The sequence below is a fragment of the Balearica regulorum genome, chromosome 1, assembly GCF_011004875.1.
Source record: "Balearica regulorum gibbericeps isolate bBalReg1 chromosome 1, bBalReg1.pri, whole genome shotgun sequence".
Lineage (NCBI taxonomy): Eukaryota > Metazoa > Chordata > Aves > Gruiformes > Gruidae > Balearica > Balearica regulorum.
The window spans coordinates 70,404,715-70,425,570 of NC_046184.1; the positions used below are offsets into that span (position 1 = coordinate 70,404,715).

Consider the following 20,856-nt stretch of genomic DNA (forward strand, 5'->3'; position numbering starts at 1 on the left):
ACTCCTTCAGTGGAAGATAGATATTTCACATTTAAATGTTAAGTTATTAACAAACCCAACTAGAGAGCAGTCATGGCCAGGATTCACACACAGAGTGCACTGTGGAGAGAACTGTCTTCACTTTTGGAGACCTGAATATATATTTTTGTCTCTAGCAGTGCTCATGGTATGTGTCGTTTAGGGTGGGAGTCACGTCACTTAGGTGTAGCCAGCCTGCAGGTGGTCTGTGGTGCGTGGAGAGAGGCACTTCCTAGAGGTGATTCATTCCCACTGTCTCATGAAGTGTGTTGACTGCTGTTAAGACATTTGTTGCAAATGTGCTTTATGAAGGATGTAATGTGGCCCAGTCTGAAGGCCACAGTGCTAAGAGCCAGGAGAGTTGGCTTATCTCCTGCACTACTACAAGACCATCACCAACTTCAGTTGTGTATGCCTTGACTTTCTTGAGTTTAATGGTGGATCTTGAGTTTTCATTTCATAACAGGATATTGAATTTGATATTAAAATAGTAGAGCTGCAAAACAAACTGTTATGTGAAATTATCAGTGGTGGTTCATGATGAATGAAATTGAAATAAGATAAAATGCACTTTAAAAAGTACTCATTTCTCTGCATGTTTATCCTAAGCCTCACTTTCACTGAGGGAGTATTAACACTTTTGGGAAAGCAAAGCAAAGCAAAGATGTGGTGAATGATTTATGAAGGGAAAGGCAATCATGTGCTAACATGGACTGAAGTAATGTGGGTGCTGGTCTCGGCTCTGACCTGGCATGCAATAGATGGGACTATGCAACCCTTGCAAATGTTAGCAAAGTACTTATTTAAGTAGCCTCAGTTAAGTCATGAAGAATAATTGCTTTTCAGACAAGTAATGGTTGCAGACGTTGACCCTTATGTGACATTTTTCAAATCGCTTGACTCCCCTTTCTCAGTGTCATCATCTGTGAGGCAAGAATAGCGATACATGACAGCACCTTTAGATTCCCCAGGGAAGGAGGGCTAGACATGAAAACTGTTCTTCCTCATAGTCTTCATCTTCCAAAGTGTTATGGCTTTTGATGCTTTTGTTTTTGAGCAATTTGAAATATCTCCTAAACATCCTGATTTTCAAAGTAGAATGGAACCATCCATTTATGAAAAAGGAAGCCCTGTACTTTATCTCAGGCTAAGCAGCCAACACCAAGTAGCCTGTAGTAATTTCTGAAGAAGTAGACATAACAAACTGGAGAACAAATGCTGAAAAAATGTATTGCTTGCTTGTAACAAGGAAGCTCCTGGAAATTAGTCAGGAACAAACCAGAAATAGGTAGAACTCGGTTAAGGAAAAATATTGTTTTAAAAGAAAGTGTAACTGATAACACACACATTACTAATCACAGTTTCTGGTTTATAGTGCCCACTGGAATAAAGGATCTGACGCTTTACCCTTTGGGACCTACTGCTGTGGTTTTGAGCTGGAACAGACCTTTCCTTGGGGTGTTTAGGAAATATGTTGTAGAAATGTTTTACTTCAACCCATCAACGATGACCTCCGAGTGGACAACCTACTATGAAATAGCAGCAACCGTCTCCTTAACTGCCTCCGTGGTAAAGTGACCATTACTGACTATTGCTTTCCCATGCCTGTGTGGCGCTGGCAGCTCCTGACATTTCTTTGCCCAGCCTTTCCCCCCTAAATATATATATACGCCTTTAAGCCTGGCACATTTTTCCAGGCAAAGCAGAGAAAATGGCCAGGATGCTAGAGGCATTTTTTTTTGTCCTAAAGTAAGAGAATGGCAGCTGAACCATGCTAAAGTTTAAGTGATGAGATAGGAGATGACCCTCTTTCTCATTGACAAATGGGCATGTTCAGCAAGTCCAGAGGCAGCTTCAGTTTGTGAGTCAGTTTGTGAGTCAGGGCTTTAAAAATTCCATCATCTCCTTGGGGGGAGTAGTCCAAAGCCTCATCTACATAATTAATATTGATAATATGTTTTGGGGGCTTGTGGGCTGGTCTTGCAGTGTGCCATCTGGAAGGCTTAGCTGCAGAGATGCTCTCATGAAAATAGCCTTTGTGTTTCTGAAGCTACAAAGGCTTATGTCAGGATTTCAACTAGGTGGAGACTGGTCTCTAGAAGAACACACATACAAGCACACGCATCTTTGCAGAAATAAAGTGAAATTTTCCTCTTATTTTCCATTATTTCCTAGAGAAGGGGAACAGATTTTATTCAGACTTCGTTGTAGCACAAGACAGCAAGCGATTTTAGCTGAAATTAGTTGTTCAGAAAGTTATGAGTATGCAAAAAGGGTAGCAATAACTTTTGCTGCTTATGAGAGCCACAGTGATTTACTGTAACTGATTTGCATAATACCATTTGTGGAGTCATTTTGGCTACAGCGGCTTAACTGTAATTGGGTACGTGACTGTAAATCTAGCACATAAATCTCCAGGGAAATTAAAAACAAAAATAACTTACCAAATGAGTAATTAATATCTTGTAATCATGACTCAGCACAATTAGATTATTACCTGAGTGATCCAAGTAATCTTAGAAGTAATGCCATCTTCCAGAGTTAATGTGGTTCGTTAGAAAATGAGATTATATTGTCCCTTACCGTTGCAAACTGTATTCAAAAAAGCCAAGTTGGAATTCCTTTGTCTGAATTCCAGTCTGAAATGCAACAGTGCTATATCTCAGCTAGAGTGAGCATTTCTTAGAGAATAATTTTAAAGAGTAAGCCTGAATTAGAAAGAGTGTCTCCCTGCTCTTCTGTTATGGCATGTAACATACAGATAGGTATCGGTGAACTTTTGTTTGGGTTCTCATGCTCCAGAATCCCACCATGTCCCACAAATTTCCCTATGATCTACTGACATCTTGTAGTGGTGTGTTCTGGAGCAACAATGTCAACCCCAGTGAGAAGACAGGGGAATCAAAAATCAAGCTATCTGACAGCTTATATCAAAAATTATTTCCTGAAGGGTTACCACTTGGTGAGAACCTTTGGAACTGAATTTGCCCCTTTCACTCTGTTTAGTTGCTTTGTTCATTTTGTGCTCTGCATCTTATTTTAAAATATTCAAAGCAATTGGTATTTTCAGTATTACACCAGGGGCATGTCAGAAGAAGTCCAAGCATCTTCAGGGTTTTGGTGTTAATTGGATAAAACTTTTTAGAAAAAGCATAAAGAGAATAATCCACAAACCCTATATTTGGACTGCCTTGTACTATCTGGGGGAAAAAGGCCACTGCAAACAGCGCAGATCTGTAAAAACATCAATTTCTTAAAAATGTTCATTATTTCCAATTTGCTTTTATTTTGAATTTTAAAAATATCATAAGTCTTTTAATTTAAACATAAAAGTAAACATTTGAAGTGTTTTGTGCTGTCAGTGGAAGTATTTGAATTTTAACTTAAATATTACATACAGTGTTATAATATGAAATATATTGCATTTTATACTTCATTTATATCTCATTTGTATTTATATATATAATTTATGTCTCATAAGTCATGTATGTTTCACTCATATTTCATTTATAATAAATGATAACACAAAATGAAATACACTTTGAAAATTGGAAAAACATAAGTCTTTTGAAGTGACAATTTCTGAGTCAAAAATATTGTTTCTAATTTATCCTCAAACCCTATTTCATTGAAATAGAAAAGCCTGCATTTCCCAGTTAAATATTCTACCTTCATCAAATCAGAATTTTGTGATGGAAGATCACTCTGCGGGAATCGTTCTCGCTGCCCTGGAAATCAATGAGAGGTTCCCATGGCGGGTAGGACCTGGGACCACGTGCACGTGGGTAATTAGCAGAGCCACCACAACCTTGTTCGCTCTCACTGTACAGATTTTTGAATAAATTGAAATCCCAAAGTACAGAGGTTTCCACTGCTGCAAGGAGTGGGAGCTCAGTAAACTGGTCCCATGCATGGGCACTGGATTTATAAATATCGTCGTGTTTTATAAGTCACACCTCATGCTGGTGAATTTTCTCCTGAGCTTCTGTTTGTCTTTTGTCATTTTATAGAGAATAACTAACCTGCTGCCTGCTTGGTATTACAATTTCCGGGTCACCATGGTGACTTGGGGGGACCCAGAGCTGAGCTGCTGTGACAGCTCCACCATCAGCTTCATAACAGGTAAGCAGCTGCCTGAAAAGACCGTGGAAATGCTCCCAGGAGCTGAGGTGCTGGGAAAGCCTGACTCGGATGTTGCAAGTTAGGGTATTTAACAGCTAAATTTTGTGTTGTGGCTTTTTAAGGAAAGCTCTGAGGGCTGCTTTAATGTGTATAATTTCCCTATGCAAAGCGCAGTGTTTGATGACTCTGTTCCAGTCCTCCATCAGCTGATGCAAGGGCTCCAGCGAGGGCCAGTGATCCTGCTCGGATTTTATGACAGTGTATGTTTTAGACATTGAGAAGTTAATGGGAAATAGTAATCTGAATTCTTAGGTTTGCTAGTATTATGAAACATTTTTCCTTATATTTGCAATGTTTCCCAATACTTTTCCCTCCTCTTTTCCCCTCCCAGTGATCCACAGGTCAGACCACAACCACAGTTTAGCTTACGTAGGGTAGAGTTCCGCACTCTTAGGCAGACCGAGGCAAGGAGCACGTTCAGTAGCGCATTATTCTTGTCCTCCAGCCTTGCCTTTTCTGCGGGGTGTTTTTTGCTTGCGTGCAGTAAGGAGGGAGGGGTGCTCCAGTGATCAACGCATTGCACCCGCACTGGGTAAATTGGCCTTGGGAAACTGTGTGGTGCTGGCAAGTCATTTGTCATCCGGATCCTCAGCTACAGTAAATTGATGTAACCACATGGATTGCACTCTTCCAGTTGGGACCGGCCTTGCATTTAACACACTCCATTGTCTCTTGTCAGATACTTTGGGTTCGAATCTTCAATATGTCAAACAGATTAGTCAGAGAGGGAAGACCCTACAACAGTTCCTGTTAGGGCCTCGCCACATGTTCCTAGCATCCAGGCTGGTTAACTCAAAGTTCCCTATTCAGTCATTTTGCTTTTATGTACCGCTGTTTAATTCACCTTGCAGAAGGTGATTGAAAGCAGTAAATAATTCAGATGCACTAAGAGAGGAAATAAAGTATGACTCGTTCATCTTTTCCAGCTGTAGAAATCAAATTATGAGGAAAATCAGCCTGCAAGGTCCCCGCCACTCCCTCCAGAACAGATACTGGCCTACTGCCAGATTTTCTTTTTGGCGAGAGGCAAAAAGGATGGAACTGAGGAAGGAACGGAATAAGACCCATTTGGAATAATGATTAATATAGTGCCTGTGCTCAACAGAGCCACAACAGAAAAATTATTACTGAGTGAAGTCCTAGCTCCACTGAAGTCATCAGAAACACTCCCATCCTGAGATACCTGGTCCCAAGCTGCACGGCCAACAAATTCTGGCACTTCTCCAGTTTATTAGAAACTCGTAGCACCCACCGGGGCCCCGTGAAGGGTCTCCAGGGATATTCATTGTCCTTTGGCATCAATCAACTTTTCTGTAGCACTATAAGGAAGCAATTTTCCAGCTGGTTGGTTGCTGTATGAGGGGAGAAATGTCCTTTGCAACTGACTTGAGTACCAGGTTCAGCGTTTTAGAGTGGAAATGTTCCAGTACGGCCCTCACACTTCAATATTGTGTCTCCAGAAACCTGCAGCAGGAATTAGGGAGATTAAGGTCATTCCAAAATATAAGCTATCATCAGGATCAGTCTGGATCTCTGTACGGAGAAAGTAAAGACTGTTCCTGCTATTAGATGAAAAATGTATCAACTCCTTCACTAGCAGGTGTAGAAAAAATCAGAAATGTATGAATCTCTTAGGTAATGTCATCCACTTGTGGTCAGCAAAACCTCTCTTCAAAAATGTCATCTGGTCTTAAGTGAAAATATCCAGAAAATATCCAACTGAAAAGTCGTACCAATGCTTAATTCCTCTTATTATCAAAGGTTTATCCTTTGCTTCTGATCTGAATTTTTCTAGTTTTAGTATCCAGTCCATGATTCTTGTTACACTTTTATTGATTGAAGAGACACAAAGCTTTTTTCCCCTCTCTATATAGAATTTAGTTTCACTTTTTTCTGTTGATAAATTGCTTTCATTGAACTCTTCAGGTGCTCTCACAGTAAGGCAATTTCTCATGTTACTTTTTTTCCCCTGCTTTGCCTCTCTAATTTTTACTGTCTTTACCAAAGTATGTGAAAACTGAAAGTGTAATACCAGCCTGCTGAATGCTCCTACCGAGGCAAAATCAGCTCCCTATTCAATGCTCTCCTGTTTGTGCATCTAGATGATTGCATTTACTATGGCATCACACTGGAGGTCTGTGTTGATTTGCTTCTATTCTGTAGCTTCTAACTCCTTCCTAGGGTAGCTGCTTTCCAGATTTTGTCATTTGGAAAGTGTTGTCTGCATGCCTTTTTCCTAAAGACTCAGCTTTGCACCTGGCACTTTGAAATACATTTTGTTTGAACAGGCTCAGCATAAGGGCCAATAATTCAAATCACAGCCCTGTCCAAATCCTCCACACCTCTGCCAGTTGCCATTTTACTTGCTGCGTGGTTCGTCAGCAGTGCTTTTGCTTTCAGAGTATTGATGAAAACGTTGCATAGCAGTGAGCCAGATCACAGCATTTTAAGGGAAGAGTCCTAACAAACAAATCTGATTTGATCAAATTACAGGCGTTTATCAATAGATGGTCAGCATTGAATTTGAGCATTAAATACAGTCCTGTCATCTGATTGCCTTATTACTTGAAAACTCTTTGTCCAGGGACTGCTGTCAGACTGACTTGCCAGAAAGTGGCATGCCAATTTTTCATGTCTGCAGGTTTGAAATGTTTGTCCCCAGTAGGTGCTGCCTTTTCAGTCTTTCAAGTTACCAGGGGACTGCACGGTTCTCTATCACTCTCAGCCCCTTTCTTTCCAGAGAGGGAACAGATAGTTTTATGGAGCACTTGGTCCCTTTCTGCATCGTTCTGAACAATGCTACCTCCCCTGCACAGGTTGCCAGGAATTAAACAAACAAAAAGACCATGAAAAAGCCCTAAATTTTAAAATACTAGAACGAAGGTTCTGTAATCTTCTTGACAGTACACTGTCTGTCAGTTCTTCTGTGTATAACTGGAAAGCTAACCTGTGCACCAGAACATAAGCTTGATTTTTTTAAAACAAAGCAGAAGGATCATCTGGGAGTTTGGGACCACACCTTGCTGCAAGCTCAGAGCAGACAAACCATTTCCCTAATGCAGGATCCCACTGCTCACGTGGAGTCTGCAGCCAAGCTGGGGCTTTACTGAACTGCAGCGCTTGGAATGAAAAGGGTATTAGAAAAGACCAGGTGATACATAGCTCTCTGCCACGACAACTGGTCAGATGTCCCGAAGAGAATGGGGGAGATTGGGGGGTTCCCAGAGACTTACCAGATACGGCGTTTGGTCTTTTGGGCTCCTGCAGCAACAGTTGCACGCTGTTGTTTTTACGCAGGGAGAGATTGTGGCGCTGCCGGTGTTGCTGTGGTGACTAATGAGTTTTTAATGCCACCTGCTGTAAACAGCTGGATTTAAAGCAATCATGAGTGAGGGCGCTTTAGACCACCAACATTTTCTTTTACAATGAGAATGCTTTTAGCTTTGGAGAGGCAAAACCAGTAAGACAGACAGATTGTTGGTGTTGGCGAGTACCACCATGTCTGCTGTCTGTTGGTCCCGTGGATGCTTTCAGGTGTCACTTCAGGCCAGGTCAGCAGCAGGATGTGTTGGAGGAGACGATTGTGCAAGCCGTGGCCCTTATTTTGAGATATCCTGGATGTTCATTGCCAGATACATAAAGCAGACAGCTGTGTGAACATTAAAAAGGAAAGTATGTCATCAATATTTAAGTATAGGAGGAAATTATTATTAGTGTGTAAGATTCATGCCAGGTGTGACATTAAATTGTAAGGAATATACAATCCTTGTGTAGGGATGGAATTGGAAGTCTAGAAATTAACAATTAATTTGTCAACTAATTTGATGGTTGGACTTGATGATCTTAGAGGTCTTTTCCAACCTTAAAGATTCTGTGATTCTAAAAGAAGCATTACTTTAAAGATTTTATACTAAATAACATTGCTTCCTCTCAACAGCACAAAAGGACATTTTCAAGATTAATAGGAGAGAATAGTCTTACTAAACGTTTCTAAATGGCTCTAAATTGTCCGTGCATTGTATTTGCTGCCTTTCTCAGCGATTACTTCAGTAAATCTGTTTGCTAACGAATGTCTCGATGCAAAACTCATGGAAGCCTTTGTGAAAGCAGCAGTGACATCTTGTGGCCCCTTCAAACAGACCCGAGCTCCAAGTCGTTCCTGCGTTTCATCTCGGCTGCTGGCACCTGCAGCTGTGCTGGCATCCAGGGCTGTGCTGGCGCTCCTCAAGGATCTGCCAAGCGCACAGATTCGTATACTTCCCTGCTTTATCCAGGTTATCCCACTGATAACCCTTGGAGAGGGTGTTATGTTCTTTACCAATCGCTGACTTTCACTTTTGGATCTCCACTCGGTTTAAACTTAAATCCTAACTGGGGACCCACACCTCCAAACTAGGCAATTGAGGTGAGCTGATCAGCTGTTACTCCCTCTGCAATTAATAGAGAGGCACCTCCAGGAGGTAATTCTCTTACTCAAATACCTATTTTAAGAGGAGAGGAGTTGCTCTGGAGGTTGCTATCTTTCTTCTTGGGGTACACAGGGAACCAAGGGCTTGCAGCTCCAGTGCAAGACAAGCCATCGAACAGGCTGGTGGGGCTCCGTCAGGGCACTCTGAGCTGTGCAGCAGCGGGGACAGCACTGGGCAGGAGCTGGGTGTGTGGAAGAAGAGGAGGGACAACAGCTGCTTCACCTAACACCTAATAATACCTAATAATATAGCTACCACATGCTTGTAGACTAGATGCTTGATGCTTAGATGGCTGTCAGCTGATGGCTGCCTTATGTGAAGGTGGGACTTTCACCCTGGCAACAAAGGTAGCCATAACTTTTCATGCAAAAAGATGTTCTTTGGAAAACTGCAGGTTTGTGATACTCTCTTCCTGACAGTACCATTTGGCAGAAGTTTATCACTGGATTTGGTAATCAACTGTGTTAGACCCCGTCTGTAATACATTTGTCTTCTTCCTTCAGCACCCGTGGCACCCGAGATTACCTCCATAGAATACTACAACCACCTTTTGTACATCACCTGGACCTATGGAGGAGATGGTACTGACCTTTCTCATTCCAGGATGCTGCATTGGATGGTTATTGCAGAAGGAAAGAAAAAAATCAAGAAGAGTGTAAGTATGAGTAGGGAAAGTGTCGCTCTTTTTTTTTTTTTTTTTTCCCCCCCCCCGAGATAATAACTTTGTAGTACAAAGTTTAAGCAAGTCAGGTAGAAGCCTGATTCAATTAAAGTTATTTCACAGTGCTAGCATGTACTTCCAAAGACTCAAGCTCTCAAAACAGCTAGTGGACAAAATGGCTCTATGGTGATCCAGCGCAAGTGTTGATAATTTAGGTGAGAAATTAAAAATAGCTTATAAACTTCTGAGCTGCAGACAGTAAAATAGAAAGGGTATTTTTTTAGTGAACAGATTTGGTTTGTTTCAATTTCTATTTAATAATAACCAGACTGCACTACTGGCTGAGGTTTTTTTTAGTGCATTCAGACCAGGTACTATCACTTCCCATTTTCTGACTTTATCAAACAGACCTCCTCATAAATTATGTGGTTTTCATTTTCTGTTTAAATACAAGTTCCACTAACTGATGAGATGAGGATTTCACCCAGAATGTATGCACTTAGAAAACTTGCCCGATGTTAAGATGTGTTCTTGGCACATTCTCTTGAACTCTTTGAGCATATTTAAAAATCACTTAGAGAAATCTGAGTTTTCCAGCTGTGGATTAAAGTCATGCTGTGCAGGGTACTGAGACACATGTTTAACCTGAAGCAAAAGAGCTGTCCCTGGACAAACAGTGAGAAGTGTTTGAAAAAGCAGTGGAGCAGTGCGGCGTGGGGATATGTAGTAGCTTCGTACAACCTGTGGACTGTGACTGTCTTCTACATCTCTGTTGATCTTTGAATCATTGACAAGGAGAAAATGTCTGGTCTTTTTCAAGGCAAAGGTTTCCCTTCTACAGCCAAAGACTCAGCAGATGCTGAGTGGGAAGTGGATTTTCAGTGTAAGCGCAAATTCATCAGAAATTTTTATTTGGATTTACATGGAACACCCTATTTTTTGTTGGATTCATAGTGGCTGCCAGGGTGCACCCATCTGGAGCTTGTTGCAGCATGAATCTAATTATGTTATTAGTAGAACTGATCAAAAACATGACATTTCTGAACAGCAGGAGCTTCCAATATTTGGATCTTTGTTTCAAACAAGGAAGAAAACGCCACTTCCCTCCTCTCCCCAAATAAAGTTTTCTAACAATTGAATTTAAAAAAATTGTTCTGTGATATCCCTCCCTTCCTTCCAAAAGTCATCTCTCTAAAATTATTATTCTTACAGGAAAAAAATCTGACTTTTATGCTACCACTTCTAGTAAAATAGTATTTTAGTAAGAAATTATTAGATTGAATAAATATAAAATACAGTAAACATTAAATATGAAATTAAATGAAAATGAATATTGAATATTAGATTAAACAACAGATTAACAATAGAGGGTATCCACAAATAAAACTTCAAAGATGTCTTTAGGAGTATTTCTCTTTATTTTATTTTCAAAACAAGAGAACCCAGCAGGTATTCTTTAAGAAATTCCTGCAACAACCTGTTTATAGCTAACCTTTATGGTACTGCTCATATTTGTAAACGTGGGTGTATGTTTGCAGGCTGCATTGTGTACCTGCTCTCCTAAACTCTGTTAGTCACTTTCAGAAATAATTTCCTTTAAAAATCATACTATAATGTACTCTCTTTATCTGATTTACTAAGATTCTTAAGATTATTATTATGGTTGTTTTTCTTGTAGATTTATTAAAATAAATAGATAAATTAATCAAGTGATGATGATTTTTTCTTCCTACTATTTGAGTACTTCCCAAGACTCTGAAGAAGTTGGTCAGTTTTTAGACAAGTGATCAAGATAATGTGCATAGTCCTGTTAGTCTTTATTCAAGACCATCTATCCTTCTTGGAACTGAAAGCTTCAGCCTGAAAATTGATTATGAAAACCAGCATGAGATTACTGAATGCGCTCTTTGTAGATAGTCTACAAGTGCTCTGAAAACAGTGTCTGAATTCTGCATCCTTCTCCATCACTCTGGAGAAATGGGGATCTTACCCACCCCTAAAATAATAGGAAGAAGTTGTTCACAATCTTTTGAAGCTCAGCTCAGTTTTGGATCATATCTGGTTTCAAACTTGCAGATGACTGAAGTCAGGCCCTGAGACCTATTGTCAAGACAACAGGTTGCCAGGTAGGTGTTAGACTTGCCCAGCTGGATTTAATTTGCAGGTTCTTCGGCTGTATAAAGGCCTGCCTATATGTGTCTTGTGTACTTTTTGTAGAGATATCTCATCTGATTTAAATGCCTCTAACATTGCAATGCACTCAAATCCATGGTTTGGTTAGCGTTTTGCACAGCTCGAAAAATCTACATGCAAGAGTACTCTTGTTGATATGAGGGAGATTTTCTTTCTTCCTTAGATATTCACTGGTCATACAGAAAATATGGCCTAAGATTGTCTTATCTCTGCATTGCGATATTCTGCTGAACATCATGGCTTTCCACAGTTGGTGTCCGTGGGAACTGGTTCATGTGACAAGTCTAGAGTATACAGAAGACATCTACTGTGATGCACAGAACTTTCTTTGTAGTATATTAAGTGACCAGATTAATTTTACAAGAAGGATATCTGGTTTGGGTCATATGTAACAGTTGGTGTTGATAATTATTGTAGGTAACACGCAATGTGATGACTGCAGTGTTGAGCTTGCCTCCGGGGGACATTTACAACCTTTCAGTGACTGCTTGTACTGAAAGAGGCAGCAATACTTCCCTGCCCCAGCTTGTGAAATTGGGTAAGAAATGCTTGTTTGTAAATTACAAACTCACTCCTCCTCTCATTTGACTATAAAAGCAACTCCATCAGCAGATTCAAAATCTTCAGTGTCATGTACCTGGGACTGCATTTCTTTTACAAAGCTGTAATTTTCACCTCACCTTGCTGTGAAGAGCATCTCGTTTCTGTGTGTGAAGCTACTTTCTTAAAATAGTATTACTCAAGAGGAGCAAGAGTGGCAGAATCTGACTGTAAGTGGAAGTTGGAAAGTGCAAATCACTTAATGCCTCACTGGGAGAACAACTCTGTTCCATAGTTGCTTCCCTAAGGTCTTGAACACAGGCAGGTTTTGGGAGCAGTGACTCAGGCTTCACAGCTAAACTTTTCAATACAAAGCAGAACGGTCCTTGTTTTCGATAAGCCTATTTCTGGGTCTGCACTCTACCTCTCCTCTCTCCCTGGACATTTCCATAGTCTTCCAACACCCAAAATGTACACTTAAATACAAGTCAATGACAGTACTCTTCACAAAACCAACCAGATTCATAGTTGTGGAACCCAGCGTCATTCTAAGGGACATATGTATAATTTCCTCAAAGAAACAAAACAAAAACCCAACAACAATAATAATAAAAAAAGACTTAAGAACTTAATTCTTCAGGTAGGACTTGAAAATATAACTTCCTGCCCAACATCTTCCTTTACCTGTGAGGAAGACTATACATCACACCATTGTACCCTAAGAGATTTTACTTCACTTGTGCATGCACATAGAATTATTGAGTACTAGGTACCTAAAGCTGTGAAATTTTGAAGTGTGCCTAACTGCTTTTACAGGCATTAACTGCGCTGTGAAGGTGGGTAAAGAAGAGTTAGTAATTTCAAACTAAATTATCTTCTCTACATGCATAATAAACCTTTTGTGGGTGACAGTGAAAGAAGTGAATTTAAAGGGCTCAATAATTTCTAATTGAATTAGTGGTCTTGAAGCAATCATTGTCTATTCGTCTTCCTCAATAGCTCTTACTCAAATCTCTTAAACAGCACTGGGGCAAGCAGTACAGCCACAAAAATCTGAAGCTCTTCCAGGTCTTTTCACCAAAGGGAATATTTGAAAGATGTAGACAAATTCCACAGATTTTCTCTTCCCTGTGCAAACCCTGTCCACTGTTTTCCCCATGCCTTGTATCTGTGCATAATTAGGTGCGTGTGTTCATTCGTGGGACTGAGTGGGTGGATGTGTGAGGGTGAGTATGTCCCCCCTGCTACCATTGTCCAAATATTTTAGAGGGGTATTTCACAATATCAACTTGCTTTATCTTTCAGACAGGTCCATTAGTGCCATGTATTATTCATGTTGTACATCCTGCAGCCTAGCTGTATCTTCCTGTTCTTTGCTTATGGACAGGCAGGCTCTTAATGAACTGGTATAGTTATTTTGCTCTTTCATTGTCAACAAAGAGAAAGTGGAATGAATTCCTTTTTGATAAATCACTTCTAGAATTCTGGTGGTTGTTTTTTGTTGGTTTGTTGTATTTTGGTTTGGTATTTTGGTGTTTTTTGGTTTTTGTTTTTTTTTTCTTTTTATGCTGTTTGCACTTTGAATAGGCAATAGTAAGGGTATTTTACTGGAGGTTTTCCTTCTCTCTGTTTCTGAGGGAGCAATGGGAGTTGTAATTAGCAGTAGTGGGAACTGACTCTAAGTGATAGACGACTCAGCACTTGGCAGTCACTTAAGCATTCCTGCCAAATGTTCTTCCCTCCATGATGTTTGCTTCATCCTGGCAACTTTCCACTTGCAGAAAAATCAAGCCATTTGCTGGAGGCAAAAGGAGGATTTGCTTGGGATGATGCCCAATGCAAAACTCATATTTTAATTGAGGCCATTTCTTTACCTGGAGCGAGGCATGGAATGTGTTTCTGAATCCAAGAGCAGATATATGTGTGTAATTAAGGGAGAAGGACTCTTTCCTTATGTAGTTCTGGGACAACATGTGCACTGCAATCCCCGTGACACAGAAGAAGGCACGTGAATGTTCCTCAGTCCCTACCCTGCTTTCCTCAACACTCTCCCTAATGCCAATATAATCTTGGCAGCCTCCAAACCTAGAACACTGATCCGATTGTCTGAGGATCAGATACGTCTCCAAAATGTCTATAACCACTTGAGCAAGTCCTTGGTGCCAAGTTTTTTGTGGCGGATCTTAGACAACCTGTCCAGGCTCCTGTGACAGCATCTCCCAGAAGAATAACAAATTATTTGTGAAGGGAAAAAATAAGACCAAAATGTCGTTATACATATCACATTGTATGTAGTGCATCAGGATCCTGGAATCAGTTCATTGTTTGAGAATGACAACTTTCGTTAAACGTCCATAGATTAGGAAATCTGAAAATTCTGGAGAACATCTTGGAAAGGTACAGCCCAAACTTTGCACTCTCAGAAGGCAAACCAAAGGACCCCAGGATGCCTGAGGTATTGAAAGCTAGGGGTTGCAAGTACCCATTGTGTGAAGTCTTCAGGATGAACATCAGGATCAAGCCTTGGTCTTTAAATAATCTGGTGGGGGAAAAAAGTATATCTCATCTTAACACTGTGCCTAGGCTGTTCGCTTTGTCTCCCTGTTCCTCAAGGTTTCCCCTCCTGTTCTCCTGTCCTTTCCATGGTTCAGGTAGGGTTGCATTAAGGGGTGGTCTCCGCTGGACATCAGCATGGCCTCCCGTGGGCCTCTCGCAGCCCAGCCCCCACCGGGGTTCGCGGGTGGGGAAGTGGCCCAGGAGGGGATAGCCGAGGCAACCCCATGCGGGGTCAGGGGTGCTACGTGCAGACCCTTGTCCATGTTTCACAGTATCTCTGATGCCATCTCTCCCAGGAGACCCCCAATAGTCCTATCACGGGGTTGTCTCCTCCTCACCATGTAGGAACCCCAGTCCCTTGTATATGTTTCGCTGTTGCCTGTTCATCCAGCGCAACAGCAACAAAAATTGAAGCAATAAATTGAAGACACCTGAAATGTGGACCTCTGCATTCAGTGAGGAGAGAAAGCTCCAGCAGCTAACTGAAATGAATGACCCAATGGACCTTAAATGTTAGCCTAGAAAAAAACAAAAGCAACAGACTACAAGATTTTTTAAAAACTGCTAATTGACTAAATATTCCTTCTGCTACAATTAAATGAACCTAGATGGTCTTCATTTGTGGGAAGCTGCTGCTTTATCATCTCCTGGGACAAGCCTTGTGAAGCAAAACTTTCTCTGGCCAAAAGTGTTGCTAACAGATGAACAGCCATCTTCTCCCGAAAGAGCTTCTGTTAACATCATTCTATTAATAGAATACGCTGATCATCCTCAAACAAGAGCTCTGTTGAAAAGGGAAGTGAAATAATTATCCAACTGTCCAAATACAGAACAGTTTAAATAAAGAAGAAAAACCAAGACACTTCATTATCTTCCCATTTTACAGCAGCAGTTTATCATCATGGGAGGCAGGGCTTTACATTGGCTGGCTTTGTCTGAAGGAAATGACAGATCAATGCATCAGGCATTGCTGTCATATTTGTTTGCGGCTTCCTCTTCTCAGTTGTCCAGAATCTTAAAGATAAGCTTAATAAAAGGAGATTTTCTGTTAACCAGAACCAGCCCCTCCAAAATCACTGTTTGCTGTCAACAAGACTCAGACCTCTGTGACTCTGCTGTGGGTGGAAGAAGGAGTGGCCGATTTCTTTGAAGTCTACTGCCAGCAGGCTGGATCTGGTCAGGAAACAAAAGTTCAGGTATGTAAGTGTCTCTTCTTTGGTTTCTGCTCTTCATTCTTCTTTGAGAGACTGGGCCTTGCATCTTTCTGGTTTGTTGCCTGCTGCTTAGCGTTTGCATGTAAAGCCCAATGACATTTTACTCTCAGTGCACAGGTTAGATTATTGACCCAAATGTGGTAAGGTGGTTCAGAATTAAACCTTTAAAAGCTAAACTGTTAAAGCATTTCAAATACTAAAATATTTTATTATTTTGCAATATTAAAATTGGCTTCTGTCTTATTGATGAGATTATAACTAGTTGGATGGAAGCTATGTGCATCCAACAGGGTGTCATTCTTTGGCTAGTCATGAAAATGGCTCCAATATACAGTACAAAACTTAAAAGGCCACAAAACTAAGGGAATGTCAATGGGCAGGAAGGGAAAAAATGCACAGGTAGCTTGATAAGGAATGGGAAAAATAGACATTTAGATTTCATGAGATCTTTTATGCAGCATTTAATTTTTTCTGACTTACTTTATGCCTGGTTTTGAGAACTGAAGTTCAGTAGGACCATCACTGCTATTCAAAGCACATCTTTATGCTGCAAATGTGGCTGCTCCTCATGGAATTTGTCTCTTAGGGTACTTCCTTCAAGACCCACCTTCTCTGTCTCACAAATGAACCTCCTCTTCTCTCTGTTCAGTTAGGTACCTGTGCTCAGAGGCCACCTGAATATCTGAGTGTTTAGATTGCTAACATTGTTCAGTGAAGAATAGAGCAGGAGTACTTTTATTTCCTTGACATTCAATGCTGTGCAACATTTGAGGCTTACTTTGCAGTTTAGCTGATGGCATAGTGAATCACTGTGATTACGTACCATGAAATATCATTCTCTTATGTGGACTGTCACACATAATGGGAAATCATTCAGAAAAAAAGTAAAAAATAACCCACTCAGACCACTGATTATCCCAAAAGAGACATATACACTCTTAATCCTATGGAAGACCGGTCTGAATTATTTATTATTCTTTTTAAATTGAGAAAGGCACTGACTAAAGGAAAAAAAATATGTTTAAATGCACTTTTATCTTTTGGATAGTTTGGATTCCCCATCTAGATTCCTACTTTTTCACAGTGAATAGCTAAAGATTGTGAAGTCATTATCCACTTAGCAGAGATTCAAAATAATGATGTGATCAGGCAAGGAAGGTACAACAGGATTTGCAGCTTTAGTGCAGAGCAGATCTGTTTTAAGAACATCAGGAAAAGACTGCTCCGTTTGGCAGGAGCTTCAGTGGGTGTCTGGTTTGTTGACGTGAACATCTGGCACTAGGAAATGCACAGAGATTGTCAGCTCGCTTCTCATTAGATTCGTCACTCCCTTTTCTGCCTCTATGAAAAAAAGGGAAAGGGCTCCTTTTTGAACTATAAAAAGGGGTGCTTTCCCACTAAACTGGTGAAATTTCTTCACTTGTGATTTTCCATGCTAACTACATGAACATTTTTGTCCCTTTCCTCCATTTTTAAATCAGGAAAATGAAAAGCAACAACTTTCCAGGTTGAACATCTTGGGTTTAGCGTGACTAATTTAAATTTCCCAGAGGGGAAAATGGAAAACATCCAACCAAGTCCAATTGCCAATCTATGGCCCCTCTTTTCAGCTCAGGGAATAAAAGTCTCCTTCCTTACACTCATGTACGTGTGATTTCATCTGTGTAATGTACCTCAGAATTGCACTGCGACAGGAACCCTTGCTAGCCTAGAAGGGGCCCATGACTGACAACAGGCCACTGCAAAAATCTGGTGCTCAGGACTTGCTACAGGATCTTGCACTCCCCATCTGGAGTGAGTTCATTCATAAAACCTCTCCTTGTTCCCTTTCTAAACCACTGGATCAATGTCCCTATTTTTGCATCTGCCGCCCACCTTTAGTTGGAAAGTACAGAAAAGCTTCTGAGGACCTTAAGGATGTCAATGCATGTGTTGTACTTGTTTTCTTTTGCTGTATCAGCATTTATAAAACACAAAAGTTTTTACCAGGGACATAGTAATTAAAGCATTGTATAAATATATATTATGTAAAGAGTTTTTACTAGCTAAAAAAACGGAAGTGTGGGATATCTGATCATGGTTATTACCCAAAGGCTTTGCTCCAGCTTTGTTTTTCACCTTGGCCATGTGAAAGGCTCATGGCTCTTCACGTCCTGAGGAACCGTCTCAGAGGCAGAAATGCCTCATATTCATATGAGGGTGCAGAGTCTGTGGCAGCCTTGGCTGCACTTTCAATAAAAATAACTTTGTTTTCCTCCTACCTGTACGGCTTAGTAACCAGAGCTCATGAGCTCTGCCCACCTCTGGGGATGTCCCGGGAGTCACAGCGTTTTCCCCACCAAGCGTGTGCCTGACCAGCCCCCTGTGAGGCACCCTCTTGCCCTCTCCAAGGGGCCCTGGGGTTTTCTGGGGTGCTCTGGGTGGTTCCCACTGTTGTTTTCACCCTTCTTCCTCTCCCATCTTCTGCCAGGCTGTTGGGCTACCTGCCTATTTTCAAAGGCAGGCCCTGGATACCTTCCCTGGGTTTCACCAGATCTGACTTTACCTAGTCAAATGTATGAGTGGAGAGAGGAGTACTGATTTGTGCTCTTGCATTTACAGGAAAGAGAAACTTCTGTGTATTTTTCCCCATGTCTGCAGGAACCTATCACTGTCTCTTCACATGTGGTGACCATTTCCAGCCTAACCCCTGCCACTTCCTACAACTGCAGTGTGACCACCTTTAGCCACAACAGCCCCAGCATCCCCACTTTCATTGCAGTTTCCACCATGGGTAAGCACCACTTCCCTGCTTTCTTCCTCCTCCAGCTACATCTGTTTCTCCTAGCTTTCTAAAGCTGCTCTTGGTAATGCTGGCCCTGGGGGTTGTTTGTGTCACATAAATGTTGCCAGATGCGGATGGGATGAGGAAGCAACTTTTTAAAGTTCTTAGAAAAATCCCCACTGGGGAGTTGACTTGGAAAAATATAAACTAGAGGCTCAATTCTCTACTGGGTTTTAGAAATCAGGGACCTAGTTTGTGGTGTCACGGCTGAACATCAGAGAACTGCTTGATGACATTTATGGAGAAAAATGTCTTCTTGGCCAAGCCCAAACAAGAGAAAAATCACATTTATAAGCTGCTAAGGCAAAAAATTGCTTTCTACTTTCAGTGTGGAAGTGGAGACAGGGGGAGAGAGAAGGACAAGGGCCACCACAGGGTCTTGAGCAGTCACGCCCTGAAGGGATAGCTCCTGATGGAGAATCCCTGGGCATGTTGTGAAGTCTCGCTCTATACTGACTCTGAAGAAAGACTATTGGTGTTGAACTGCCCAGAACACTGGAGTTTTCTTTAAAATCTCCCCTTTAGAATGATCAGTGTCATCTCTGCTTAGTTAGGGAGTTGTGTAGCTTTAGTCATCGGTCCTGTACATCATACAGCACTCCATCCAGACAATTCAGCATCTCATACTTAGCTTAAAAATCTCCATGATTTTTAATCTGTAAAATGCTTCTCTAGACAACTGTGGATGTAAAGTTATTCTGAGCAAGTAAAGTAGAGAGAGTTTCTTGTATAATGAGCAGAACAGGCTATCTGGTCTCATAGTAGTACAGTTGATAAGCATGTAAGATGGAACAAAAATAGATCAAGGTTTTGCTATTGAGAGTTGATTCCAGTTCTTATTTAAAGCAGAATAGTCTGTTAAAATTTATTTGCCAAAATAAATTGCAAGTAATTGCCAAAGTAATTCAATTTCGACCCAGTGTATTACAGAGCCTCAGCCTGGTATTCTGCTTTTGGGTCAGAAAAGGTATTGATTATTGTTGAACAACAACTTCAGAGTTGAAATGTGCTTTGGAGACATAGATGTGTTATGAATGTCAGTTAAAAAGGAAGAAAATAATCAGAATGTACCAAAGTTTAACAAAATGCCAGAATGAATTCATTTCCCCACAGAAATTTTGTAAGAGCAGTAATTAGTCAAAACCTCCCTTTACCTCCAGTCGTAGATTTTTCTCTCTGTAACACTCCAGGCTGAATGAGATCAGTTCAGAAAAATAACACTATCAACATTCAGGGGAAGAAAAAAAACAACAAAACTGTCAGTGCTTCTGAATTGAATAACCAAGAGCCCTTGTTTGTATGCACAGTCACCGAGATGAATCCCAACGTAGTGGTAATCTCCGTGTTAGCCATCCTAAGTATCCTTCTGATTGGACTGCTGCTGGTGACTCTTGTTGTACTCAGGAGGAAACATCTACAAATGGCCAGGTAAGTCCAGATTTATGCTAATTCAAAAAATTTCAGACAATAACAAGCACATTATGACAGTAGTTGCAATTGAGGATGCTTGTGTGCATGGGTACTGCTTGAGATGCTTGTGAACAGGATACCTTCAAAATAGATGTCTTGCTGCTATTTAGATGTAGCATGCCTTCTCCCTCTTTCTACGTTCATTCTTGACCTGAGTTGTAAGCCTCAACCTTTGTCTCATTTTGAGCTTTGCAAGATTTGGTTTCTAAGAAGTGCAGTCACTTATTACAAAAGGGTTGTGTCAGGAACCTAAAGGATAATTAGGATGTGAGGCAACCAAGCATGAGCAGGACATCAAGATGCTTTGCAAATCTTTCATATGGTTTGGAACAGGAGATTTTCCATATCAACAGATAAGGTGGTTTGTTCATCAGGTCCGGGATGCTGCATTTCAGAGACCATATAAAGCCTGAGCCCTGGCAGCCAAACCCTCAGGACAAGGGAGGTTGTGCCCAGGGCCCTGAGAGCCTCTCTCTAGAGCATGTGCCAGTCTGCCCCCAAATCCTGGTCTTCCAGTTGTCCAACTTCTGCATTCACATGGACATCCTTCTTATGGGAACTGCAGCATGGGAAAGAACATATAGGCTTACCTAGATCTTGTCTTTCTATGCAGTCAGGATGCAGCCAAATATACAGAGACCCACAAATCGAGAAGGTATCTCAGGTCCTGCTGCTCACCTAAAACATTAATGATCTCAATTTGTTCTGTCAAACAGATGAAGGGAAAAA

At 41.0% G+C, this 20,856-nt stretch overlaps 1 protein-coding gene across 1 annotated transcript in view; it reads left to right on the forward strand.

Annotated features, from left to right (window-relative positions):
* PTPRO (protein tyrosine phosphatase receptor type O) overlaps positions 1-20,856 on the forward strand; it is a 154,751-nt gene that overhangs the window by 107,232 nt on the left and 26,663 nt on the right. The window contains 7 exon segments of the mRNA XM_075757298.1: positions 1,394-1,587; positions 4,029-4,140; positions 9,173-9,324; positions 11,941-12,061; positions 15,676-15,815; positions 18,474-18,606; positions 19,965-20,085. Of these exon segments, the coding sequence (XP_075613413.1) occupies positions 1,394-1,587; positions 4,029-4,140; positions 9,173-9,324; positions 11,941-12,061; positions 15,676-15,815; positions 18,474-18,606; positions 19,965-20,085 (973 nt within the window).